This window comes from Fusarium solani (genome assembly GCF_023522795.1).
Source record: "Fusarium solani strain SB1 chromosome Unknown bctg00000007, whole genome shotgun sequence".
Lineage (NCBI taxonomy): Eukaryota > Fungi > Ascomycota > Sordariomycetes > Hypocreales > Nectriaceae > Fusarium > Fusarium solani.
In genome coordinates, this window is record NW_027072150.1 from 519,772 (window position 1) to 546,498 (window position 26,727).

Below are 26,727 nucleotides of genomic sequence, written 5' to 3' on the forward strand. Positions count from 1 at the left end.
AAATGAGTGAGCACAGTTTGCGTTGATGCATGCCCGAATGTGGCCTCTTGCGTGTGGCCAAGACACGGGAAAACAAGACATTGTTGACGCGACATAGGGAGGGCCTCAATTGGTCTAGCTACGCGCCGACGTCCATCAGCATTGACTTCAACTTCGTCATCATGTTGAAATCTGAGACAACTCTCCGTGCTGTGAAGGAGATGGTGCCCGGTTTGTCCCGTACCAGGTCGACAATACAGCGCCCCCAGAGGCGGAGGAGAAACAAGGTACTTGATGGTTCCGTTTTCGTTGTCACTCCCGAAGAGGACCATGAATCTGCCCAAAGTACAGAATGTAGTTGTCGTGAATCAACTCCCGCCACTGGAAGTCAACCGTTGTCCGAGCACCTCGGAGTAACCTGAACGGGAACACGCGAGGCGGAGTTCTCTAAAAGGAAAGGTTCACTTGTGCAATAACTAGTGAATCCTTGGTGAGGCACAAAAGTGACTGAGTTCAGGAGTTTCGTTCTAGATCCAAGAGCTTTAAACACCATCTGCTCCCCTGTGAACTCTCCATCAGCAACCAATGGTACATCAAACCTCCAGTCCTCTAGCTCACTTTTCTCTCCCTCTTGAGTGAATCCGAGAAGATGATCTAGAGGAAAAGTTGACCATAACCGTTGCCGTCCCCAGCCTGAACATCTACAGGTTCAGGGTCCCGAAGTCTAGCGCCTGTCGAGAAGAGTTCCTCCCTCTCCGGATAGGGGATCTTTCTCCAATCATCCTGTGCCCGCTTGGCAGCCTTCAGGAAGCGCGCCTTGGTCTTTTCCAAGTTCCCAGCAACAATCTTGTTATGACGCTTAACAAACTTGCCGTCGACTAGAACGTGTTCCACATCGCCGGCATTGGAATGCAGCATGACTGCAGCCACAGGGTCGACCCAGCCGAGCATGCTGAGGCTGGTGCCGTCCCAGACGACAACATCAGCCTTGGCACCAACACTCAACACGCCCAGGTCCGGGCGGCGCAGAGCAAGACCGCCGTTTCGCGTGGCGAGGAGGAAGGACTGGCCAACGCTCATGGGGGACGTTGCCGGGATCTGCCAGTTCCGTAGAATCTCGTCATTGATCCTTGCGCGTGTGCTCTGCAGCCACAGGCGAGCTTGAGTCAACAAGTCGGTCGAACCGTACGCATGAGTGTCAACACCCAGAGCAGCTTGGTCCATGATTAGCACACTGTACGAGTGTCCAATTCCCATTCCCATTTCAGGTCTCCGGTATAATTGCTATGTGCTGATTGGTGCTACGCAACAGCATGGCGCTTTCATGGGTGAGGGCTGTGACGCAAGAGAAGACAACAGGAATGCTTATGTTCAGCATATCGAGAGCGTTCAGGTTCACTGGGGAGTTATCGGCTGCGAATGATTAGGTGCACAAGTTTAGCGCAAACATTGGACAGCACTTACCCCATATGGATCGCCGCTGCTATGCGTAGTGATGACAGCAACTTCAAGCTCTCTGGAAGGTGATACTGTTAAACACCATTCTTTCTTGCCGGACACGGATGTGAACTTACCGGCTGAAGACCCCATCTACCGATTTGGGGTTGGCAGTAGCAGGGGTGAAACCGTCAAAAGCCACACCAATGCTAACAGGCGTATCCTTCACCGGAGCCGATTCTACAATGTCGCGAAAGTTGACGAGCTGCTGCGAGATGGTGTAGTTGGCAACCTCATGGAAAGCGTATGACCAAAACACTCGCGCTCCACTGTCAATGCTGGCATTCAAACCTGCCCAAGCTGTATTGTCTGACCAGGTATGATGAGCGTGGTCCAGCGATGTGGTGGTGCCCGCATTGAGCGCCTCGTAGAGGCCGGAAAGCTGACTGATGTAAACTTGTTCAGCGTCGAGGCGACCGGCAGCAGCATACTCGGAAAAGCGGCCAAAGTACTCGACGAGAGTGATGTTTGACATCATGGTCTTAAAGACAGTCTGCCAGCCGTGTCTGTGGGTGTCGATGAATCCCGGCGTGAGGATTCTGCCAGAAATGTCTATAACCTCTGTGTCTGACGGCACAGAAACAGGGGCTCCCTCGTCGGCCGACCATATGGCGGTGATACGGTCGCGTTCAACCAGAAGATTGCCATTTCTAATAACATTGAGATCGTTGACCTCATTGTCAAAGGCAACGATGGTGCCGGAAGAGAATAAGATAGACGATGCATAGACCGGGCATGTTGCCTTTACCAATGCAAAAATGGCGATGGAGAAACCAGTCGAGACCATCATAATGTCGAATATGGTATCAAAAAGATGTTATGCTGTACACGACATACATTCTTTTTCAAGTCCAGGGGGTTGGCCAAGCTTTTAAAGAATTAGGAAGTCCTATCGCAACTTGTAGGCTCCTCAGCTTTTCGAATTATCCGGATTGCCTTGGAAACAACAATTTCCCATAAGAGAACAACACCGAGATTCTTGTTAGGTCATGCTTTGCAACTCACCAACCGGCATGGCCAAAAGTGCGGAGTCTGTACAGATCTCAGGGTTTCCGGATTGCCGAACCTCTGATGCTTGAAGATCGCGGACTAGCGTTGGACTAGCGTCTAAACCCTGCGAGTGAAGTAGCGTCGGGTTGGCGTCTTCCCCCTCCTGATGGATTTGTCTGGACTTACCATTTGGCCAACATTCTGACTGATCTAGTCCTCATGAGCCAACTTGCCCGCAACGCATGCCTCTCCTGTTTCACTCAGAAGCGCGGGTGCGACCGCTTCGTGCCTGTTTGCGGGCGATGTGCAAGGTATCAAGGATCTTTGAACCACGCGTGATGCTGTACACTCACTACTTGACCTTCTAGAAATAATACGCCTTGTCGCTATGAACAGCCTCTGGAGCCTTCACGGCAATTGGATGGATTCGCCTTGGATCAGGACGGGGACCTCGACCAATTGCTGACATCACGCCTCTTCGACACCCTTGGCATTCTTAACACCAGCTTGGAGCAACTCACCGATGCCTATCTCCTATCTGTTCACCAATGGGTACCCTTGATCAACCTTCGAGTTTAAGAGGCAAGGTGGCAACGCTGAGAAGCGCTCCACTTGCCGAGCTTGCAGCCTTCATGCTCCAGCTTGTACTTGTTGTTCCGCCTTCCTCGTTCTCGCGCTCTCGTGTCCCCATCTTAGATCCCCACCTGTCGCGTCTTTTATACAGGAGGTGTAGAGACTCGTTTTCATTGCTTCAAGCAAACCGTCGAGACCGTCTGCTCACGATTCAATCTAGTGTCTTGCTCAGCATTCACAAGCCAAGCCAAAGGCTTTCTTCCGATGCTTACATTTCCTTGTCCGCCTGTGCTAGCCTCGGCTATGTAATGGGCCTAGACTCTAACGCCGACTTTAGTGACCCTTTTTTCTCTTGAGAAAAAGCTTGCCTGGCACGCCATCTATTTCGGCGACGTTGTAAACAAGCTATCGTTGGAGCGATGCAGCCGACCTATGCTGGTCCCAGCTTATGCCACATTTACAAAACGCAGTATCCTCTGGAATCCTTCTCCCGAACTTCTTGATTCGCCGGCCACATTTGAATCGTCTTGGTCAAGAAATTTCGCCAAGTTTGACCACATCGACCGGCAAGCTGAGGCAGTGAAAGTTCTACATCATGTACTGCAGTGAACCAGGCACCAGGCTGTCTGCCTGGAGATGCTTATGGACCAGGAGGTCTGGAAGCTTGATTTCTTGATTCAAGAGGGGATTCGTAATGCAATCAGCACACCTGCGAATCGCCTGGAGCACCAATACAGTCTTGTGGTAATCTTCTTGTTGTGAGTACCCAAGCTATTAGCTCATAGCATATGAACCATTGCTCACCACTCTTAGGTCTCCCTTCGAACTACACAAGAAAAGGTTGGCCTGCATCAGAGACCAGCGAGGCTCGGGTGAGATCAGAAAGATATCAGTTGCAGCGTTAGAATCAGCCCTGAAGGTGGCTTATGACCTGTTCCCTATGGACGAAGAGGCCAGAGCCACTGATGCCAGAATCTTTGACGAGTGGATGATGCCCATCACTGTTATTATTCTCATGCAGAGAGTAGCATCTACAGCCACTCTCCTCGAGGCAGAATATCATCTGGACACTGGCTCCACATTTCAGCTTGCTGTACGGTCGTTAAAAGCTGCAAGCCGTCGATGGATGATATCAGGTTTGAATCTAATCGCAAAGTTACATGCCACTGCTAATATAAAATAGATACAATTGCCACAGAGCTAGGGAATTCCCGAGCTTTGGTCTGCTAGATTAGATCCTATATTTAACTAGCTTCAAAGGTATTTATATGCAACTACCCAGTAGGTCTATGCGGACTTAAAATCCAGCCAAGTTTCTCAAAAAGGTAAAAATAAAGAAATGCAAACAACTCAGAGACGAGGCAGCTCGTCTAGAACAAGGCATGCGTTCTACCACAGTGGAATGAACAGCGGCAGCGATCAAGGCGACGATTTCGCAGATAGAACTGCGGCTTACGACGGGGTCCAGAATGCGCCCACCGGCCTTCAAATGCTTATAGAGAATAAAAAGAGGATTCAAAAGTCCCTTGAGCAGATGAGCCGGTACGTGAATGGGTATTGCTGAACCAGGGTGTTGGCGGGCTACCGTTGCGAAGGGGGGATGCACTTTGTAATTGATGCGGAGGGCCAGGCAAGGATGACAGAGTCGTGATTAGGGAGCATGCTTCGCCTCTGCTGTCCACTTTCGAGGGACACTTTAGACAAAAAATGGCACCTTGTTTGATTCATTGCGAAGAAACCGAATTTGATTGCAAAGTATGACAAAGTAAGTAGTCTTGGTTTGTGATAGTTTGGCGGTTTCCTTTGAAAGAACAAGTAGAGATATGTAATAGGAACCTCATAGCGAAAACTTCTGGTGATGTGGCCCCTATTTTACTCCCACCAGTTAGCATGCAAGCCACTTATTACGGTCGTATAATAGGCGATAGCTATAATATTCTCAGTTACAGGCCCATATCGAAGTGTGGTTGTTTTTAGCTTTTACATACCAGTCCAGTCTTGTCGTGGAAACGACAACGAGACGGATGACGAAATATACGGACTGACACACGTACTTATGCAAGGTCTACTCATCGATGGAATTTTTAAGGCTTGATGACACCTTGAAGGCTTGTCTCGACGTCAGATGAGGTATGTTCTGGCTTATTCTGAGACATTTCCCAATCTTCATCAGCCATGCAGCATCAGTTTTGCCTAGACACCGAATCACATAGCTCTCATGGTATGGCGTCTTACTGCGCTTGCAATTCGAGATCCTTGTTGTTTGTTTACTTGCTTTTGAGTTAAATCACGGCCCGGGGTTGACAGGACCGGAAGCGCCGGAGTCAATCAATACCCTGGTAGATGCAACATGTACATCGTCCATTCCACGCGTCTTTTGTAAACTTGAAAGCATGCCAAGATTACTGAGAAAGTCTAAGACACATGGTTCTCCTTCGACGGCAGTTGCCGTTGTTCCGAGATGGCACAATGCAGCCTTTTCGCCCATATGCGAACGCACTAGCAAACTCTCAAGTTAAATTATGTCAATCTTCTTGTGCCCAGTCAACACTAGCTTGTTATGCAACGGATGTAGATTTACCTTGCAGGCATACAAGCTCGATGCCGGCGCTTTATTCCCGGCTGCCATTCTCAGTAGTGTGCGTTTCTGGGAGTGTCAAATTGCTCGCTTAATTCTTCTTCGGCCTGAGGGGAGTATGTGTCCAATTTCGAGACCTACCACTCCAGCACCCTCGTACTTTGCTAAGATGTCAGTCTTCCCCGCAAGTCCAGCATCCGTCATGACTTCGGCAGTTGGCACCAATTAATCAGACCCTTGCCGTCACGAAACGGCGACCTTGACCAACTCGGAAATGGCCCCGCAGGTCGAAAGCTTGCTTCACCACAAACACCCTTGTTGGAATGATGGCTAAGAACACTAATAAATAGAGGCAAACTCAATCATTCCGACACTTCCAAATTACCCAGGCTACCGTCCGCAAGCCTGTATTATGCGGCCTGACTTGGGAAAATGAGTAAGGTTACTTGCCGTGTGATGTCTTATTGTCCAAGATGAGAGAATCCGACTCCGCCCCCGCGGCATCCTTGAGCACCTTGAGGTACCTATATCATGCGTCCCCCGCAGCGGTTTTGGTGACACAGCTCCCTTGGCAAGCCATCTTCCCTCTACACATTTGACGTTCAAGCAGCTGTGCACTGCTATCAGATCACCATGCGTCTGTCCAACGCCCGTCTAGCCGTCTGGGCCTCATTGGCCCCTCACGTCATATCTTTCGCCTACAAGCCTCCCTCCAGCACATATGACTATGATGTGGCCATCATCGGTGGAGGCTCTGGCGGTATCCATGCGGCTATCCAGCTGAAGGACGCTGGCGCCAAAGTTGTTGTTATCGAGAAGAAGGACCAGATTGGAGGTCACGCTGAGACATACACCGACCCTTCTTCAGGCATTCCTGCAAACATTGGCGTCATCATTTTTGAGGACACGGAAGTCGTGAACAATTACCTTGATCGCCTCAAGGTTGAAAAGGCCAAGGGAAATCCAGCTGCTGAAGCTGGCACCCCCAAGCTTTACGACTTTTCGTTGGGCATTCCCATCCCTCCGCAGACTCCTGAGGAACAGGCTGCTTCACAAAAGGCCACTGCAGACGCACTCAAGGTCTACTCCGAACAGGTCATTCCAAAGTATCCCTGGATTGATCAGGGATTTCTCCTCCCTAATCCCATCCCAAAAGAGCTTTCTCAGCCTTTTGGAGAATTCGCCCAACAGCACGGCTTTAGTGCTTTCCTACCCAGCATCGTCCAGTTCAACTGGTATCCGGGCAACATCTCCACCATACCCACTTTGTACGGCCTCAAGAGCCTTGGCCCTGGCCTGCTGAAGAGTCTCGCTGGCGGATTCGTTTTTCCCGCGTCCGGCGACACACGAACCATTTACAAGGCCGCCGCTGCCGAGCTTGGTAGCAGTGTCCTGCTCAACTCAACAGTTGTTCATGTTCAACGTAACAAGAAAGATGGCGTCATCATCATCGTGCAACAACCCAACCACGCTCCCAGGACTATCAGAGCCCGCAAGCTCGTCGTTGCAGCACCCCCAACTCTCGAAAACCTTGACCCTTTCGACCTTGACAAGAAGGAGTACAAGCTCTTCTCCAAGCTCTCTGGGCTCGGCTATTTTGCTGGCATTGCCGATATCCCTGGCATCAACGGGAGCATCCAAAACGTCGGAATTCAGACGCCTTTCAACACTCCTGTCATTCCTGGCAGCATCGGCTACTACCCTTCAGGCACACCCAATCAGGTCACCCTTGGTTTGGCTTTCGACACCACCGACTATACCGATAGTGAGGCCGAGGACGTTGTCCGCAGGGAACTCAGCACGCTTGCGGCCGTAGGTGCACTACCACCCGACGCCGCGGAGAAGGTCACATTCCCCTACGTCTCGAACCACGCCCCTTACAACCTCCGCGTTTCCGGCAAGGAGATTCGCGATGGCTACTATCGCAAGCTTCTCAAGCTGCAAGGTTCGCGCAACACTTACTGGACTGGGGCTGCTTTTGCAGGACACAACAGTGGTTTGATTTGGACCTGGAACGAGGGTACCGTGCTGCCTGCCCTGAAGAAGGATCTTGGCCTGTGAGATCCTGATTCAATGCCATTGTTAGTTGATGAGCAGCGGCCGTTTTTTGCGTACTGTTCTTCTATTCTATATACACATAGCGATGCGTTGTGTGCCTTTCCACATTAGTCTTCATAGTATATATTAGCTAGCTGCATATTAAAATCTTAGTACTCGACCATGGGTAAAAGTGATCTCGCTCAAGAACGAGAGTTGTCTAGCTATAAGGAGATCCAGGAGATGGGTGGTATTTGAGACTACTTGCCCGGATTTCTATGAACCGATCACCTTCGCCTCCGGCATCCTCTAGTCTAGATGCCTTCTCATCCCACGTTAATTCCTCTGAAGACATAGATTGCTATCATATAACAAGTCGCACTGACAAAGTACGGCATCCCAAATGCCATGCCACCGATACCAATTCCACGAACCCAGAGTGCAGCCATCAAAGGTGCTCCGAGAAGAGAGCCAACTGTCTTGACGAGCATGACGATGGAGAATATGTGACTCTCTGGGTTGGAAGGGTCTGTCGCATCACCAGTGTATGGAGGACATATAGCAGGTGACTTGAGCAGTGAAAGAGTAAAGATGGGCAACGCAGACCCGAGGGCATAAACAAATAAGGAGGGAATCAGTATCCAAATCTCAGCAGCCACAGCAATGCCGAGCGCTCCAAGAACAGACACTATGAGACATACGCTAGCGTATCGAACATTTGTCTTGTCAACACTTGAAGATGTTTCTTGTCCAGGCTCGGCGCGTGAACGCAGAAACTTGGGAATGATCCAGGTGAGTAGTGTAAAGTTCACAACCGCCTTTCCGGAGAGTAGATATCCGGCGGCAGCAAAGGTCCAATGGTAGCGTCCCGAGATGTACTGCACCAGAAGCTTTGTGTCGGAGCTGGCCAGTGATGTGAGCATGAAGCTGATCAGTAAAAGCGTAAAGTTCCGTGGGTGGCTGGTGACGATGGTGTAAATAGTCTGCAGGCGGTCTGTCGTAGAGTGGAAGAGTGATTTCCGGTCGTCTTGAGCCTTGAGTAGTGGCGATGAAAGGAGTGGTTCCCTCTGCTCTTCGTCGGGGGATTGTCTACCCTCGGCAAGTTCGCCATGAGATGGGAGGAGATATATGGTAGGAATAGCCAGCAAAAGGAGGAAGATGCCCAGCCAAAACGGTAACCAAAGAGAAAGGGTCATAGTTGAAGAGGCAAGTGCAGGGCCGAGCAGTGCTACCACATAAGAGACAGAACTCATGTATCCAAAGTAGATGGCCCTCTTGACATGGTCATCGGTGAGGTTGGAAGCGAGGGCATACGTGAGAGAGTTAAAGACACAGTCTCCGCCGAAGACTGAGAGTGTCGGGCCAGCAATGATAGCTCTGGTGGGAAAAAGGTGCTCGAAGCGGCCCACTATGACAGCCCACAGCAACATCAAGACTCTTGGGACGACGTTGAGTCCCAAGATAGCTCGGCGACCCCATGTCTCGGCCAAGAAACTCAGGGGAATCGTCATGATGAAGTCTGTAGGTCGTCAGCCAAAGGGGCGATTTTAGTTCGGAATCGTAATTTTCTCACCTCCAGATACCCAAAGGGTCTCCATGATTCCCTGTATCCGACCCAGGCTCTTTCCAATCTCATCGACTTTGCACAGTTTCTCATCTATGCTTCCATCTGGTTGGATAAGGGACGGATCTGTACTCCGGTAGTAGTCGCCGCAGAGTCTTCTCTCGATGAGTCTGTTCAGTGGAAGCTGGTATAGACTCATGGACAGGTTGACAAGCAGAACTAGGGCCAAAACCGGAGCGATAGGTCGAGCGTGTCGACGGGCCTGAAGACGCCGGTTGACATCTTCATCCGGCGAGGCTGGCGCATCGGCCATCTTATCACGGGCAATGACTGGTAGACTATTATTAAAGAACCATCGGAAGTAGTTGCTTCGCTACACGTTCTTGAGACTAGTTTCAAGTATCGCACCTCTCAGTGAGTCTTTGTAGTCGACGCGTGATGTTGTTGGATTAAAGTGAAGCTTATCAGCAAGAGGCTTATCCCGCGTTGAGCACGTGAAAGTGGCACGTGTCGGCCCGTGGCTTGGCGAGGCCAAAAGCGGTTAGTCAATCATATAAGCGAGCCTATAGGTGGAGCGAAAAGAATCAGATGTGGAGTACTTTGTGCTGCATGGTGCTTACACATACTGTCAGGTACTTCTTAGCAGATGCTATTGAGGTCTGTGCCACCCAGCCGAACACCAGAGAATGAATCCCCGAAAGACCGGTTGAGCTCCTAGACACATTCCCGAATTACCGTATTTATGAGGCATGTAGTCTAACACGCCCTATGTTACTTATGTTTATCCTTATTCCATTTTCTAAGTAGTTTAACTAGCCCATATCTCGTCTTTCTGTCTACTTCAGCTCTTTTTTTTCTTCGTCTCTATTGTTGTCTAGGGTAGGCCACACTTAGTACCTGATGCAGCATGCAGGCATGTTCTCACCTGTGGAGAGGTTGGTGCCTGAGGCATAACCCACCATAACATCATCCAGCTGGGCCCACACGTAGCTAGGTTCAACACCATCATTCCTCACCCTGAGAGGCGCAGCATCAGTCATGAATTTGAGTGAAGAACAGAGATGATTTATCGTCGCTTTAAATTCAACTGATTCAATGGCAATAGCCTTTTCGAAACGGTTGAAGATAATCCCAAAGAGTATTCACTTGAATGTAAAATCCTGAAGCACAAACTCACCCTCCTCTTGCTTCTTGACCATCTCGCCGAGCATCATACCCTCGAAGCAGCAGTCCCCAACGAGGAGATATTCGCCCTCATCAGGACGAATAACCAGAGGCGAAGGACAGCCGTAGAGAATACACACCCCGTCGCCCACACGTGTCCCCGGCCGCACAAACCCCATGTACCCTCTCTCGGTGATCGCAAAGGCCCTTGAAGCCTAGAGGTATTGCGTGTGATCTAGGAATGTTTTTGCCAATGTCAACGCGTAGCTGCTGTCGGAATTTTCGTGGAATGGGATTAAGTAGGCCTCGTCAGTGTCGCTGCCCTCTTCTGTTATGCGAGTCCCAAAAGATGTAGCGGCTTTCTTGTAGAGTTGATCGCGAATGGTGACTGTATCATCATCTCCCCCGGAGACGTCGGGGATGAGGTCCTCGATGAGGTCCTCATAGATTGCAGAAAACACGTAGCTCAGTGCTGGACTGCCCTCAGCGGTAACGAACTGCAGTACCTCCATGGTTGTCATATTCCGCCCTTCCCTCACCATCGCTGCATACTGATTACTCAACTTGTCCGAGAAGTAGTGCTTCATAGAAACCAGTCCTAGAGAGAGCATCAATCCTGATGCTAACCTCTTCTCGACCGCCCAACTTGGGTTAGAGCCCATAACAAAAGGGTTATTGGGTTCTATCAGTAGCTGAGTGGGGAAGATGGCTTTGTAGAGCTCCCTGTAGATCCCTGTTTGGTCTTGCTGTTTCCAACCATGTGTTCCGATGGATAGGGCGATCGAGTTTAACATTGTAAAGGTATCGCTGGAAGAAGGAAGTTGAGTCGTCTTCCTTATCTTGTCGAGTGAAAACCCCTTGGCAGTGAGGTGTTTGTCGCTAATCGAGTAACAAGGATTCTTCAATCCAGAAGCGTCAAAGTTGTGCTGATGAGAAAAGCCAGCCATGAAGATGGGGCAAGCATATGGAAATTCCAAGTTTCCGATCTTTCGAAAGTCGGGGAGCCAGGAAGGGAGGATTGGACAAGCTGAATCCTCAAACGTACCAACACCACCCATAGCAAGACAGTAGAGACTGTTGTAATGCGTTATCCCATTCGTGACGAGATCTCGGTACAAGTCCGCTTCTGGCCGGCGATAGTTGGGTTCCACGATTCTGTGCTCCGACGGAACCAGGCTCAGCAAGGCATAAACCTTGTCGCAAATGTCAGTCGCCTTGTAACGCCTTGTTTTCACAAATAGAGTGAATATGTCTGAATGGGCCGGTGTGATTTCCGTCGCATGGTTTCCTATTAGGTCTTTCCAACGACTCTGCTTTTGGACCTCAGACCTCAGAGCTTGGCAAGTAGAAGTGCCGGCTCTGACGTCAAGAAATTCTTGGAAAGAGCTGAAAACGCCGTCATTCCAGTCGGGACCTTCACTCAGCACGAACGGGAATCTGAATGCCATCTTCCAAAAGAAGAGAAAATGGTTAATCTTGCTCATGTCAATGATATGGCGGCCGCAGATGAGGACAAAACTGGCGGCGTGGCCGAACTCCTGAAGCACCTAGACCCGAGTCCAGTAAGGGTTTCTGAAGAGCTGCTCCACGGCTTGCTTGTTTGAGTCATCGCTGAGCGACTCTAACTTTTCCCGCACCAACGCCTCTAGCCGGGGAGAATCGCCCGAAGTTGATGTGGGATTTGAAAGCTCGGCTTCCGTCAGCATCATCTCCATGAGCTCTTGTCCGTATGAACACGACCTCCAAATGAACAAGAAGGCTCTTGCTGTGGAACCGAGTTCTTCTCCAAGCCATACAAGAACCGAGTTAGCCTGGCCGTAAATCTTGCCCATAAGTGGAACTTGGTGGCTCTTTTCATCATCGTCGCCCTGGTTGATACAAAGAGCATCGACCCAGAGATATTCGACCCAAGATTCTTGATGCAGGCGTTGCATAGCAGTGAACAGGTTCTGGCCAACCGGTATGTGCTGGCCATCTACCTGGATAGTGCCGCCATAGCCCGGGCTACCCCAGGTGTAAGATAAAGCTTTGTACGGCGGAGCCTCGTCGAGCTTGAATGTCAAAAGCTTGCACTTGATAGATGCCCGTGTGTGGAATGGTGGTGGGGAAAGCCATGAGCTCAGGGCAGCGACAACGGTTACAGGAGTGATCAGTTCAGGAGAGAATTTTGGCGGGCTCTCCATACGAAGTAGTCTGATTTCCTGGGATGGGTTGTCTAGAGGCTGGTAGATGGAAGGATTGAGGGCGTGGCTGCTCATCTTGAAAGGAAGAAGGCCGCTGGAGGATGGAACGTGGAATGGAATGGAAAGTAGATGTTTTGTAGAGTTCAAGTGCGGAAGGCTCGTGACGATATTTCAACTGTGCCCTCTTCTGAAGAGAAGAATCACAGGTATCAGCAATGTGGTAGTTGGCAGAGGCGGGGTCAAAGATGGCAAATGATCTGGAGTGAGGCTGAACTGAACCAGTACCTGTCACGTGTGCTAAGGCTGTTTCAACCTAGCAAAGTGGAAGAATGAGGCTGTGCATGAGTGAATTCCAAACAGCGAGCCTTGACATGATGGGCTGGCAAGCAAAATACATTGTGACTTTGGTTCGAAGTACCCATCCATATAAGCTAACGTTAAGTGAGGGATGACGAGCCCGATTCACTCTAACCCTCTAAAGACAGATTCCTCCACAGTCCGATCCGCCGTTCTCAGGATCACAGTCATCAGTCGGATCGTCATAGCACCAGAGTCCGTCCGGACACTCCAGTCCGGCGATGCCTCCGCACTGGTGTAGCTTCTTGGGCGCGCAGATGCCCGTCATATCGCAGGCCATGCCGCAAGAGTTCGGGATACGCGAGTCGTCGATGCAGCTTGTGCCCTTCTTGCATGGCGGCGGGGGCTTGGGTGTGAAGCCGCCGCAGGTCTGATATTGATTCTTGAAGTAGCACCTTCCGGGGCAGCGGTTCAGGTCCTTGCAGTTAGGAGAGTTGGGAATGCACTCCGTGTCATCAGGGCAAGGGGCAATCTTGAGGCCACATGGGCGATCGATGCCCTGCTTTGCGGCTGCGAAGCTGGCCAGGCCGAGGGCAGCGGCGACGATGAGGTTCTTGACGAGCATTGTATTCTTGTTGAGTATGTTGGAAGAGGCAGGGCGGACTGAGCTGTAGAGAGGATTGAGTTGAAAGCGTCCACTGTCGGGACGATCAACCCATCTTATACCTGCTCCTGGTCCGTAAGCTTAATCAATTCCAGCCGTGATTCATCTCTCTGAAACACGCAGGTAAGACAAAAGCCCTTTTGATCTGCAGTCAGCTGCCATAAGGCCTCCGACTGTCCGAGACTGTGATTCCACGATGGGCAAATGAAAGGGTCAGCCACTTCGTATTACCGCGCCATATGCCTTTATTCGCACAGAATGATGACACTGGATCTTCAAGTTGCACAGAGCTGACAGGTGAAACGGTTGCAGCTGTCAGAAGTCGGCATAATTTACCCCGGGGGCGATCGCCCGTGCTGATGGGGTCCCAATTTTTGAGGCTGGGTCCATTCCAGATGCTGCAATCGGCCGGCAGATCATCCCAGGCCCAATTGTTACTCGTCGCGATGGGCCGAAAAGGGGGGAAGGGATGCAACGTTCAGGTGTTGTGAAACTCTGAAATCGGCCATATCCTAGGTATGGTAATGGGTCAAGCCTAGTGACAAAAGGGTTGCAAAGAAAGCTATTGGCTGCCTAGAGAATGAATCCCAATCACCCACACTAGATCCGCCCATTCTCAGTATGGACAGCCTGCCACGGCCCATTGTAATCAACCTCTCCGTACGTGGGGGGCAACACCCGAACCATCCTACCCGTGGGCCAGTCGACAAACCATCTCTTACCATTAGAAATGACATAAGAGCTCCTCCGGGGGCTCTTGAACAGGAGGATGGAGTAGCACAGCTTGGCGTACAGCATGTCGTGCACACTCCCCCATTCGTGCCGTGGAAACCATTTCCCCGTCTCTGGATCAATTGAGTCTTTTGGGAATGAGTCAGCTGACAATTGGGGGTCAAAAGAGTCCCAGTGCCGTGAGAAGTCACCCCCAACGCTAAGTGAGTTCGGACCAGAGCCAACAGATACGTCGTCGTCTGTATCGGCTGTGCTTAATCGCGGCAAATTGGGTCTACCCGACAGGTCAAGATCCAGGTCTGGTGTTGTCGCTTGACCACGAAAACGCTGGATACGCTCTATCCGTGGAACACTATAGTCGAAAGGAAAGTCCATGTCTTCGAGGGGCGCCGCAACTTTGATCGCCGCATTCAACCAGTCAAGCCACCCGACAAAGGTGGAGAGTTCGACACAAGAGATCAAGAACTGGTCTGTCTCTACTCGTAGTCGGATCACATAACGTCGCCTAGATGAACGCGTCAGTCGAGTTTTGAGATCGCCGTGAAGCGGTGTGACTTACTTCTTGTAATCGGCTGCGATTCCAGCCTCAGCATGCTGTAATCCATAGCTCTTCACCAGCTTCCCCTGGTCTATCCATGGCGGATTGTCAGGGTCAACGCTGGGGCCATCGTCCCTGGTGAGCCCCCACTGCCAACTTTTCTTGACACCGTAGATATTCAGGGCTGTACCGTGGAGGGTAATGTAGACCATTCGCCACTGTCGGTCCTCGGCACGCTGAATCGTGTTCGTGATTTCCATCTTGCGCATGAAGACACCTTCCAGATCGATGTCGCAAAAGTACTCTGGTAGCGTTTCATATGGATAGGTGACTGTTTCCTCGTAACTAGGCGGCTGGCGTGGTCGTGATGTCATGAGGTGTTGATAAACTAGGTCATCTTCGATGGACAGCCGCTTCCAAGCAGGAGAAGCATGGCCGGACTGTATTCTTTGCTGTGATGATCCACTGGCATCCTCAATAATGCCTCCATTGTCATCCAAAAGGTCGGCCTGGTGAGATCCGTCCAGAGTGTGTAAATCGTCTGCGAATCGAACAGATCGTTGGCCATGAACTTTGTCGTTTGCCCTACTCTGTTCACTGTCAAAGCCATGGTGTGAGACTCCAGGTGTGGAGCTTGAATCATGGCCATCCCCATCAATGCTATTTCTGGGCGTACGCTCAGGCTCCTTCGGGGTGAGGGTGCCATCAAACTCGTAATCGGAATCATCTGTGTCCTCCGTAAAGATGGTAGATGTTCCATTCTTTATTGTCGCTGACAAGGCAGTCGATTCGGCTTCGAACATCAAGTCGGGCCCCAAGACTTTTTCGGAATGATCAGGTGAGAACTTTTGTAATATCCGAACCTTTCAAAAAGCCAGTCAGTAGAAGACTCCTCACCAACGTTTGTCGCCGCGCTTACCTTTTCAAGATCTTTCTCTGCCCGCAAACTTTGCCTGACAGCCTCCAATAGCTCGAGTCGCTGATAGCATAAAGCCCATGATTCCATTGAAGACCAGTCTGATGTCTGTTGGCTTGTTTGTATCAGGCCATCTAGGTAGCTCAAAATTTCGAAAGCGTAATCATCCCCCTTTCCTAGGTGGTATGTTGCGAGGCCACTCAATAAGGGGAGTGGCTCTGGAAGAGAGACATGTGTCGTCTCTAGCAAGCCCATGATTAGTTTCATGGTAACTTCAAGTGGGCTAACGTAGACTTCTCCAAGAGGGTTTGATCCCGCTACGTGCCCAAAGACAAAAGTTGGACTGTCGGCCCCTATGACGATAGAGCCAGAGTCCCCTGAGTACAACCCTATGTCTCGTATTAGCTCGATTCAGCACCCAAAGCTTTTTCCATAGGTAGCTCACCTTCCCCCTTTGACAAGACCACTGTCCAGTACTCTGCCGGCCCCGTGCGCGTTATGCCCCCTAAAAGAGAGGCCACCGGCTGTAGCATCCCGCTCAGCACTCTTTGCTTTGAAGCAACAACAAGTACAGGGATTTCTTCTTCGGGCAAACTGCCTGGTGTACTCGAGAAAAAGGTTGGCTGACACGTCTGGTCAGGGTGGAAAAGGGCGTTGGGTAGCTGAGGTTCTTCTGCGCTTATAGCAACCAAGGCCCAATCGTTGTCCGGGACCTTTCTGTATTTGCATGATACAGAGCAAGTGGAAGGGGCAAGTATTGCGGTATGAAACGACTGGCTATTGATGAAAGGAAACGGTTGAAAGTCGGGGTTTTCAACCACCATTGGTGTTTCTTCATCATTTCCTTCCTGGTCCTCGTAGTCGACATCATCCACGAAATCATCATCGTTATCACTTATCTGATTATCCAGGACCGAGCTAGGAATGGAAGTGTGTGCGGTGTAAGTTGATCCAACCATGCCATAACCTGAAGTCGTGCTAGACCCATCATCTGACGGACTCGCCCTTGGTTGCGTGATAAGCGAGTCCGAGTATTGTTCTCCTACATCGAGACAACTCGAATGGACGAGGGAAGGCCATTTACTTCCATGTAGTCGTAGGATCTCCAAGGCTTGATGGAGCAGATGCCCAGCTGTCAAGCCGTAAAATTCCGAATCAATTTGGAGAATGCAACCAATTGTCGCGGTAAAGTATCCTCCTCCTGGTAGGTTCGGGGTGGCAACGACACTGCCTGACATGGTGAGCCTAGAATGATGTCTTTTTGCCGGCTCAATGAGTACAGAGACCGACTCCATAGGGTGCTGGTAGGAATACAGGATGCGTGGTCTTTGGGCCCTCCAAAAGTACAGGTTGAACAACGGCTTGAAGGCGTCTGACGGCTTTGCTGGAATGCTCTTCCCCCAGGTTTTCCAAGAATATCTTGGAGACGATTTGCGCAGACAGTACTGCAGTTTCAGGTGTTTGCTGTTGAGGAGTGATCTCAGGCAGCTAAACTCGCTGGGCCGACAAAAGACGATGATGGATGGATGGGCTTCGCCGGCTGATGTCCCGCACATCCTTAGCTCATAGTCTATGTGCTCCAGATGAGGTTTTAAAGGCGGGTGTTGCTCAGTATTCAGTCTGAAGAGATTCACCACCTCGCGGAAACGGCTCCGAAAAGCATCGGGTATTTCTGATCCGGTGTGAGGATATACGTAGATTATGGGAGAAACATGAGGCAACTCGACCGCATCCCGAAATGGACCGGTTTGTTGCCGATGCTCCGGCTCATCCGGAGTGATAATTGGTTCTTGATGCCGAGTGTTCTCTGACGGCCCGATGGCATCGGTTTTCTCTGCTGAAGCCACCGGGCTTATTTGCGAATTTGAGCAATCTGGGACAGACTTTACGTCACATGGAATGTTTCCATCTATGGAAGGCGGCCAGGGCTCTGGAAGAGCGTTTCGAAGTACACTAAAAGGGTCAGGATACGACAACAAATACATCTTGTTTTGAGGATTGATTCTCACCTGGCTGTGAGAGTCGATGCAACATTTTTGAACCTTTTCGGAACATGTAGGAGCCTTGCTGGGTCCAGAAAGGAGATACTCTCATTCACAGTCATAGCAGCATTGAAAGCGCGGACCAAAGCCTAAGATACGAATCATCAAGGCATCGATTTCGAGGACGGCACCGTTGTTGATAGAGCGGGGGAATGATGTTGATGGCGGGAAAATCAGCCAAGGCCTGGTACAGAAATGAGTGGCAGGTTGAAAATCAGTAAATGGCCCTATCAGGAAACGTGAGAGCACTGTTTCAACCTATAGCATCACGTATCCCTGCATGCTACCACACCATTCATGCAGCTGATCAGGTTTGTGGTGGCTGTGCTTCCCAAGGCTGATTTCTGACCTGCGTCCCTGCTTTTCTGGTGCTCCTCGTCCAAGATTGCAAGCAAAGGCCATTCTTGAATCTAGGCTTGCAAATTCATTCCAGAATGCTGTCTTGTAACGAAGGTGAAGCCCAGATGCTGGCAGACGAGCTTCTTGGGGCTCCCTCCTACAGCAACTCGACTAGTCCGGTTTTCGGCGCGTTCTTCAAGCACTACAATGGAGTTCTCAGCCCTTCAACATTTGGCGACGCCATTACCGAGATTGAAAGCCCCGTGTTGAAGTCCCACAAAGACGTTCTATCCTGTGTCCAAATACTCAGGAGCAATCCGACGTTGACCTTCGACAAGTTTCTAGATTTGGCCTTTTCTGGACGAGACGCTAGGCCCGCCGAGAAGGAGTATGCAGCCAGAGCAGTCGTCAGTGCTACGTTCATGGTTAATTGCGCATCCAAGGACTACTACTCCGAAGGATTCCAGTCCAGTAGCACCATGCGAGTAAAATGGGAACCGAATCAAGGATTTGCCGACTTCTTGGAGAAAGCCTTCACCACAAACCAGATGCCAGTTCTTGACCAGGATTCAAAGAGAGCTATACCGTACAGAGGCTCACTGAAAGCATGGAAGCTTGTCAAGAGGAACAAAATAAAAATCCGGCCCACCAACAACTTGATAGACCACCTGCTCTACGATCCAAAGGACCGGGTACTCCATGTGTTCCACCAGACCATGTTCCTCCAAAGCCAAATCAAGCGCTGCAAAACCGTTGATTTCGATATGGATTTTGAGGAAAGTTTGAAGCTGTAAGACATGCCGAACACGGCATGAGACAAGACTGATTGAAGATAGGGGAATTTTACCACCGCGGCTACTGTTCGAAACACTCGTTACCATCCATTGCATCCTTTTCCCCGTAGCCAGCATCGGAAACAAAAGATCTATGAGGCTTTTGAAGAAGTTGATCAAAAAAGAAGGGTTTGACCCCGAGGCAACGTGGGTGGAGTTCGTGCGACCGATTCCAGATGACCTTTCCTTCACATACTGGGGCCCGCGGTTGGCTGAGCTTTATGACGTGGTGAAGCGACCGAGACCTACAAATTCTCTTGTGTCATGGTTTGAGAGACACACCTCCGAGAGAAATGCGTTGACGGTGGCTATTATAGGGCTCTTCCTGTCGGTTTTGCTGGGTCTCCTGTCGCTAGTGGTTGGGATCTTGCAACTAATCGTAGCCTGGTTGGCTTGGAAAGATGATCAGAAAAGGAATGACTAGTGATAGATCAAGGAAGTATGCACAGAGCGGCGTTTAACCGTTTACGTCTCGGCTAGAAGTTGGAAGTTGGCCATAAGTAGTCTTTGGTTTGGTAAACAACACTAAGCAACAAATCTCCTAAGAATTGATCTGGCCCGCGACTTCTTTACCCTAGGGTCTTGCTTGCGGACCGAGTGTAACAGAAATAATAGTGAGGATACAATAGTAATGTCCAAGACAGGGTCTTCCATAACCGGAAGTAATACAATCCCTTCACTAAAGGTTGCATGTAGGTCTTTCTCAAATCCGCAGTGATGGTAGATTGCCACTATAGAGTCGTTCTCATCATTCGGAAACTTTCGGTTCTGGTCTATCAAGTCGTAACGCAACGACCCAGGGTTGTCCATGTGCAGTTGCCATTTGAAGGAACGAGGGGGCGTGGCACTCTTAGAGCCTGGGGCACTTAGTTTGAGTTCCAAACTTGGACACCTGGTCAACCCATCCGTAGTTGGTTCAACGGGTGCGGCATATGCCAATCTTGCCCCAATGCAGGGTCGAGCCGTAGGTGACTGGATGGCCAGCGAGAACTCCTTTGCTCTCTGGAAAGAGGATCTAGGACAATCAGCAATTCTCGTCTCGCATTCTATACTTTGAACTTGCATTGCGACTTCCAACGCGTCCCGTCCGATGCATCGCTCTCGAACAGTTGCAGGAAAACCGCTTGAATCCATGTCCACAAGATATCTGACATCGTCTTAGGGATGGTCACCACAGGGTTTAAGGAGAAGACAAAACTCGATTTTGTACTTCCTCGTCCCAAGCGGAAAGGGTCCAAGTGTTTCGAAGTACCGCTCGGAGATGTCATATATAGGAAGATGGGAAGTATTATGAGTGTGCATTGGGAAATAGAGGGCTCGTGTGAGATGTGTGGGAGCACCTGCCTGCACCTGAGTCTGTTGGACCTTTTGTTTGTGTTCAAATCTGTGAGGTGAAGACCGAGAGGCTTGGCACCCAGTCGTTACGACGCGATGTGAGATTGCCATTGTTGATTTGAACAGATGATGAAATGAGAGAAGACAGGAAATCAGATGATCGGATACTTTGCCTCGGCTTACATGCTAGGTAGATAATATGCTCTTCTTCCTGTTAATTATATATCGCACTGGTAAGAGTGGCGCCGTATTTTCAAGAAGGCATGGCCTCGGAGATAGATATTTGCAATACAGGGATTGCCTTGCCTCTTGTAAACATTGGCTAAATGGTTTCCACGAATTGGCAAGGCTGTTGGCCGTGTCGAGTCACTCGGGTAGGGTCATGTCCGAAGACCTGCCAACTCCGATCAGCACACATCTCCGTCATGTCCGAGTGCCCTTTTCTCCGAATGTGGGCATGCCACGGACGAGTTCCGGGCCTCAATTTCTTGGTAGCACCATAAGCGAACACTTCAACGAAGCTCAACGGGCCAACAACGTCTCGTATACAGTATCAAGGCTTGGAAAATCCTCAGCTACGACACACGAGCTTTCAGGATATGAGACCCAAAGCACCGGCTCCGGAAGAGTATGGCCCTAAAGCAAGCTAAACGTAGAAATTTAAGCTTAAATCTGATCTAGTGCAAGGGGTGTCGTCCTGGCTGTGTCACTAGCGAAAGTCGTGGGAGCCCTTAGAGTTTTTTGTATGCTCTGCCTGAATGTGACATTATTCATAGCAAGAAAAGTGTCTTTTCGTAGCTCTATCATACAAACTATCTAGCTAGCTACGCAGTCCGCAAGACTTATCTGTACTCGGGATCCCCCACCAACAGACCAACATAATGGTTAACAACGTGATAACGACTGGATGCAACACAGTGGTGCCGACAACTTGAGCAAGTAGACCTGTAAGAAAAGAGGCAATGGCGCCTCCCAAGCTTCCAATGGCGGTGATGGTGATCATCTCCTTGGACGAGTCCCTCTCAGCCATAGGGCGCATAAAGATTGCTGCCACATGCGGATAGATCGGGCCGAGCATTGCACCAACGGCAAATGCCGCAATGGAAGTGCAGTTGGCATTGGGCATGAGCCAAACTAGCAGTTGAAAGGCAGACGCAAGGACAATCGATCCATAAACCAAGTAATTTTGGCCGAATCGTTCTTGTACGTCGGATGAGCCAAACCTGCCAACGGCGATGCCAGCCCAAAAGCTAGCCAACACGTATCCCAACAACTCAGGTTTCCCCGTGTGGGTGTCGATGAGAAAGGCAATGGTCCAGCCGGATATAGAAGCCTCCACGCCACGATAGGCCAAGACGAGGATGGCACCAAGTAGAACTGTTCTCGTGCATAGCGACTGGGGAATGTCACCCATAGTTGTGCCTGCTGTCGACTCTAAATCTCTACAATTCTTGTTCGGGTTCTTTCCGCAACATCGAAACGACCACGAAGAAAGAACAAGAACCGAAATAGCGAGACCTAAGTTGATGATGTAAAATCGACTCCAGTGCATACCCTCAGTTGCCGCCATGGCTGTGACGACAAGAGGACTGGCCGTGGTGCCAATGCCATAACTCCCATAGAGAATTTCGGGCAGAACGGGCTTGTTTGGAAAGTGGGAACAAAGAGTCTTCCCCATCATCTTGTTGAACGCTGTGCCGAAACCAACAAAGGAGAACGCAATCGGTATCAACGGGAAGGGCGATGCTAGCATTATCGGTATATAGCCCAAAACAACAGCCATGTTTGCTATCCTGAAAACGTTGACTTGGCTGAGGCTTGGGTATAGGTCGTCGAGGAATATCGCGGCGAATAGGCATCCGATGCCTTGTCCGATGAAGATGAGCGACACGACCGCATATCCAATGCTATAGTCTCTCGAGGAATATTAGCTTCCACATCGACGTAGCCAGGGTGAAGAGAGAAACAACCTTTCCATGTATGCGAGTATGGCGCCCAGACTCCCGTCGTTGAAACCATTTAGCAGGCTTGCAAGGCAAAGCGTCGCCAGCTGGAGCCTATTCATCGGCTCCTGAACGTGTGGAACCTCCTCCGCAGGCTTCATGGTCTTCGTCTTATGGGTTTGTAAGACAGTGTATCGATCGGCTCGGTCGTGTGGACATGGCGTGGGTCGTGTTGGAATGCTTTTTGTTTCGCCCACGGCTTGGGTGTTTGCGCAATTGGGATAGATATCGTGGGAGAAGTTGGGTACTTAGTAATAGGAGACGACAAATAGTGGATTGATGAGATGGCAGGTAGAGTAACATCAGCGGTCTTTTTCGTAGCCGCCCCGTGACCCAACAATGCATTGTGTCAGCTTGTGGAGGTCCGATAGGATCACATCTCCGATCTGAGCAGGCCCCACACATCTCCGACTCCGACAGCTTTGTCACGGCCCCACCACAATCGGAGACTCACGGAGATCATCAGACGGTGAAGAATTGAGGCGCGACGAGATGACTGTTATCCACTCTCCGGTGAAGAGGCTCAAATAAATAACTTGAGCCCCAAGCCAAGATGTTCCTTAAATATTGGAATCAACACATCATACTTTCACCTGACCGATAACACAGGCCAACCACCTGACCAGAGGCTACCTTTGAGAACACTGCGCATCAGACCGAGCACGTTTCCGATTACAGCGTCACGTCGAATCTCATTACGGTTTCATTCTCGGCGAGACACCGCACCTACGTCACATTTTCCTTATCAAGTCCTTTCATGCGCTCTCTTTTGGCTCGGATAACTGGGACACCCCCAGTTCGCGTCAAAATAAGGTAGCACCCAAGCTTGCAATATCGGACCAAGTACTAAACCTTTTCGAGACCAGAATGCGACTATGTTTTTCTTCGTGGGTACGGGGATGAAGCTGTTGGACAGTACCTCCGAGGAAAAGCCTCTCTCTCTGTCCGCGAAGGTGAAAGTGTCAAGGGAGTTCAACTAAGACTGTGCCGTCAAATCTCTCTTTGGTATGTTCCGACAAAATATGTTACCCTGTGGGACAAAGCTAACATGCTGTAGGGATCACAAAACAGGGCCAGGTAATGAAAAGAAAGTGGAAGCATCAGTCGTGCACGAATGGGATTCTTTCCTAGTTGAAGGCCAACCTAGCGAAGTATCCAGGACTGGAAGGGTCTACGAATGGCCCTTCGAGGTGTTCATCCAAGGTCACCAGGACGAGTCCTTCAGAGGTTGCAGCCGCTGCTCCAACACGTATCGACTCGAGGCTTCCACCATCCACGAAGACTCTTCACAAACACTCCATGATTTCATTCCTATTCGCATAATTCGTTTGCCTTCGCTCTCTGCCTACGAGCTGATGGATCCTGTCACGGAACAGGGAAAGTGGCTCGGCAAGATCCAGCACAGCGTCTCCTTGGGCCACAAGGCTATTGCTCTGGGGGGTCTCATCCCCATCCACGCAGAGCTGGCGAAAATCGAGGATGGGGTCCAAGTGACAAAAGCAAAGGTTTGTCTCTACGAACACCACAAGGTGCTGGACGATGGGGTGCTATTCTATGAAGGACGAAGGCTCGTGGAGGAATGGCTGCTCGATTTGAACAACACCAGCGAGCAGATCCAGACCTGGGAACAGTGCCTGAAGCTTCCAAAGGTGGTCAGGAAGTGCTCCCCAGACCTAGATATCTGCGGCGTCACCATCAGCCATACACTGCACTTTGCTGTGACCCTGAAGGAGGGCGACAATGAAGCAGAGGTACGTCATTATTCTATGCTCTAAATTTCTTAACTAACAGAGGTTACAGTACGACACATCACTGCCGATAACATTATTTGTCTCCCCAGAGCTGCCAATCAACGGCTGGGGCGCTTTCGTACATGAGAATGATCAGACCACTAAGGGTGCTCTTGAGGCTCTGTCAGAAGGCATTCAAGCCCCACCGAGGTATTGCAAGGTCGACGAGGCAGAAAGGCAGTACGGGATTGTTGTCGATGCTCCCCCAGCTTACAGCAGGCTATGAGCATGAGGCTTAGATTGGGAGGGCTGGACGAGACAGTGGTCAGGGAATAGAGGTTTGGATACCCAAATGGCTAAAAGGCAAGCGCATTTTTGGAAATAGACAAAAGGAGCAGATTATCATATATCAATTGTGTTAAAACATGGCTATCAGGCCATGAATGACCATGAGCGCCTGGCTTGTTCTAAGTAGTGGCCGTGAGATCATCGTCGGCTTGGGGAGTAGAAAAGTCTCCATCCCAAAAGTCCTATCCCAGTCAGTGTTAAGACGCCATGAGAGCACTGATATTGCACATACCCAATCTATTGCATCAGGCCTGAACCAGTCAACGTTGCTAACCCAATCCTCAAATCTGCTTTCGGCCAGCTCTCTGGCCGGAGATGGTGGTGAGGCTCGTGACAAGCGTAATCTTGAATCATTAGCTCCTGCTGGTAAATGTGAGTCGTGCGTGGCTTACTGTAGGCAGCGCAAGATAGGGTAGATATGTGAACAAGCTGGGCTCTTCCTTTTTAGACACTCCAAGCGAACCACTGCAGCATCAATCACCGCCAAGTGCTCGGTAAAGTCGGCGTCATTGGGCATGTCCACTAGACATGATGTGAGAGCGACAGCTCCGTGAAGGGCATTGCAGCTGATTGTCCCATTGACGAGCCAGCGATAACACTTCAATCTCGGAAGCTGGAAGAACTGACGGTGTATGTCTAGCAACGCCAAACCGGATTGAGCACATCTGTCTCTTGACTCGGGTCGGAACCGGCTTGATCGAGAGTGGTGGAATGGACGATGGAGAAGCAGGTAGAGCTGATGTGCATAGGTTTGCAGAATGCACCAATGCGCATAACCCGCAGTATCTAGGATGCTCCTCGCACCGTTGACGAGATACAGTGAGTCCCACTGCTGTTGCTGGGCTGATATTTCGGCGTCAAATGGACCGAGTGCCGCTTCGTTCAGCTGATTAGGCCCAGACACATGACTATGAACTCGCGTTGAGAGCTGAAACAGCTGAAAGTGGAACCTGATCAGCGACATATGCGTAACTCGACGGGATGAAGCCTGAGCTGGTGGTGTCAAAATGGCATGCTCTTGTATCTCATCGTCATTGGCGTCGGCTGGCATCGTGGCTTTCATGTTAGCGAGAGACGACAGGTCAATGTCTCGATAGAGAAGTGTCTGATCGGTGTGAAGAATTAGGATGCCTGCCCAGCAGCGCCGACGACGCTCTCTTTCGATGAAGTTGGACGCATCACCATTACTATGGCAGCGGAGAGCGATGGCGATGTGCAACGCGTTTCCAAGCAGTACCCAGCCATACTCGGCCCCTTCGGTATTCGCAATAGTGTGAATCAGGATTAATAGTGCCTCGAGAGTGTTGAGGTTGTGCCGGACTAGGAATTGATCTTGTGAAAGACACATCATGGCCGCCTCTCGACACCGAAGTGATAGATTGGAAAGATCCCGGGGCGTAGACGAGTCTTCCCATAGCTCTGAAAGACCGGGGTCTGTGGGAGGGACAGTCTTGAGAGTCAATCCGCAAATGGCGTAGAGAAGTGCCAGCCATGAGAGATCCGCTTGTTGGGGATTTTGTAAGAACGCCCAGTACTGTTTCTGGAATGTCGGACCATGCAGGATGTGGAATAGTGGGGATAGTGTCGCAAAGTAACGAGTGACAAGGTACTCGCACACAGGGTCGGGCGGCAGTGCTGCCAGGAGTTCGGTGACTGGCTTACTCGGGCCAAAGGACAAGGTGAAGGGGACATCTGTCGGAGCTGGAGGAGTAGGCTCAACCGGTGGCCGGCACAGGACGGCATCCCATCGGCTCTGGATTGCCTCCGGACTTTGACTTCGAGGCAAGACCGACTCCGGCTCCGGCTCCGATATCTCGGAAGGCTGATGTAGAGGTTGAGATGAAGGCCTATCAACGGCAGGCAGGTTCCGCCGCCGTTGAGGGGCACGGCGACAGCTTGTAGGGGCGTATGAACACGAGGCCTGCCAGCCCCTTCGCAAACACGTCGAGCATGGCAATTGACGGTCGCATCGGAGTTTGGAGTGTCTGCAGGGCTCACAGCTTAGTGGCTTCCTTGGACGGCGCTTCAGCTGTCGATCCGCTGTATGAGAATTAGGAGTGCCTAGGGTTGAATCGTGCGTCATGGCGATCGGAGTTGATAGATAGTGCAAGATAGTCGGAGCAAGAGTTTGATGTGGTGAAGCGACATTTGTGTGGATCGGGTCGGACATGTGACTCGGAGTTGAGCGAAGAGCTTTCTCCGAGTGGTCTTTACGTCATCTCCGACCAGCGTGATCACGTTAGTTAACTCCACGTCGGCTTCATGGTCACTCAACCAGAGAAGATTTATTGGTTAAATGAAACGATTTAGTTCTATGGCCTTCCGGAGTTGTTCAAACCTATGTACCTCAAGCCATCAAGGCAGATGTCGTCGAGTCCTCTCAGC

The 26,727-nt window shown here is 50.5% G+C and overlaps 9 protein-coding genes across 9 annotated transcripts; 4 read left to right on the top strand and 5 right to left on the bottom strand.

The window, feature by feature from the left end:
• Positions 1–633: 633 nt before the first annotated feature.
• MRS44_010980 (uncharacterized protein) lies at positions 634–2,266 on the bottom strand (the record flags this gene model as incomplete). The annotated part of the gene is made up of 3 exons (XM_065619554.1): positions 634–1,263; positions 1,444–1,495; positions 1,554–2,266. The coding sequence occupies 3 exons, from the start codon at positions 2,264–2,266 to the stop codon at positions 634–636; spliced, it is 1,395 nt and encodes a 464-aa protein (XP_065475626.1).
• A 1,409-nt stretch (positions 2,267–3,675) lies between these two features.
• Positions 3,676–4,243, top strand: MRS44_010981 (uncharacterized protein; the record flags this gene model as incomplete). Its single annotated transcript, XM_065619555.1, has 3 exons — positions 3,676–3,797; positions 3,853–4,132; positions 4,223–4,243. 3 exons carry the CDS (start codon positions 3,676–3,678, stop codon positions 4,241–4,243), a joined length of 423 nt encoding a protein of 140 aa, XP_065475627.1.
• A 2,007-nt stretch (positions 4,244–6,250) lies between these two features.
• On the top strand, positions 6,251–7,678 carry MRS44_010982 (uncharacterized protein; the record flags this gene model as incomplete). The annotated part of the gene is made up of 1 exon (XM_046272673.2): positions 6,251–7,678. The coding sequence occupies one exon, from the start codon at positions 6,251–6,253 to the stop codon at positions 7,676–7,678; it is 1,428 nt and encodes a 475-aa protein (XP_046135372.2).
• Positions 7,679–7,980: 302 nt separating this feature from the next.
• MRS44_010983 (uncharacterized protein) lies at positions 7,981–12,640 on the bottom strand (the record flags this gene model as incomplete). The annotated part of the gene is made up of 6 exons (XM_065619556.1): positions 7,981–9,173; positions 9,228–9,548; positions 10,144–10,235; positions 10,365–10,589; positions 10,644–11,929; positions 12,020–12,640. 6 exons carry the CDS (start codon positions 12,638–12,640, stop codon positions 7,981–7,983), a joined length of 3,738 nt encoding a protein of 1,245 aa, XP_065475628.1.
• A 400-nt stretch (positions 12,641–13,040) lies between these two features.
• Positions 13,041–16,950, bottom strand: MRS44_010984 (uncharacterized protein; the record flags this gene model as incomplete). Its single annotated transcript, XM_046270710.2, has 5 exons — positions 13,041–13,606; positions 14,249–14,763; positions 14,818–15,659; positions 15,716–16,101; positions 16,158–16,950. The coding sequence occupies 5 exons, from the start codon at positions 16,948–16,950 to the stop codon at positions 13,041–13,043; spliced, it is 3,102 nt and encodes a 1,033-aa protein (XP_046135368.2).
• A 1,238-nt stretch (positions 16,951–18,188) lies between these two features.
• MRS44_010985 (uncharacterized protein) lies at positions 18,189–18,887 on the top strand (the record flags this gene model as incomplete). The annotated part of the gene is made up of 1 exon (XM_046280009.2): positions 18,189–18,887. The coding sequence occupies one exon, from the start codon at positions 18,189–18,191 to the stop codon at positions 18,885–18,887; it is 699 nt and encodes a 232-aa protein (XP_046135367.2).
• Positions 18,888–21,081: 2,194 nt separating this feature from the next.
• MRS44_010986 (uncharacterized protein) lies at positions 21,082–22,044 on the bottom strand (the record flags this gene model as incomplete). The annotated part of the gene is made up of 1 exon (XM_046278448.2): positions 21,082–22,044. One exon carries the CDS (start codon positions 22,042–22,044, stop codon positions 21,082–21,084), a length of 963 nt encoding a protein of 320 aa, XP_046135365.2.
• Positions 22,045–23,139: 1,095 nt separating this feature from the next.
• MRS44_010987 (uncharacterized protein) lies at positions 23,140–24,280 on the top strand (the record flags this gene model as incomplete). Its single annotated transcript, XM_065619557.1, has 4 exons — positions 23,140–23,155; positions 23,218–23,269; positions 23,322–24,015; positions 24,065–24,280. The coding sequence occupies 4 exons, from the start codon at positions 23,140–23,142 to the stop codon at positions 24,278–24,280; spliced, it is 978 nt and encodes a 325-aa protein (XP_065475629.1).
• Positions 24,281–24,461: 181 nt separating this feature from the next.
• MRS44_010988 (uncharacterized protein) lies at positions 24,462–26,425 on the bottom strand (the record flags this gene model as incomplete). Its single annotated transcript, XM_046275818.2, has 3 exons — positions 24,462–24,524; positions 24,575–24,686; positions 24,735–26,425. 3 exons carry the CDS (start codon positions 26,423–26,425, stop codon positions 24,462–24,464), a joined length of 1,866 nt encoding a protein of 621 aa, XP_046135363.2.
• Positions 26,426–26,727: the final 302 nt, after the last annotated feature.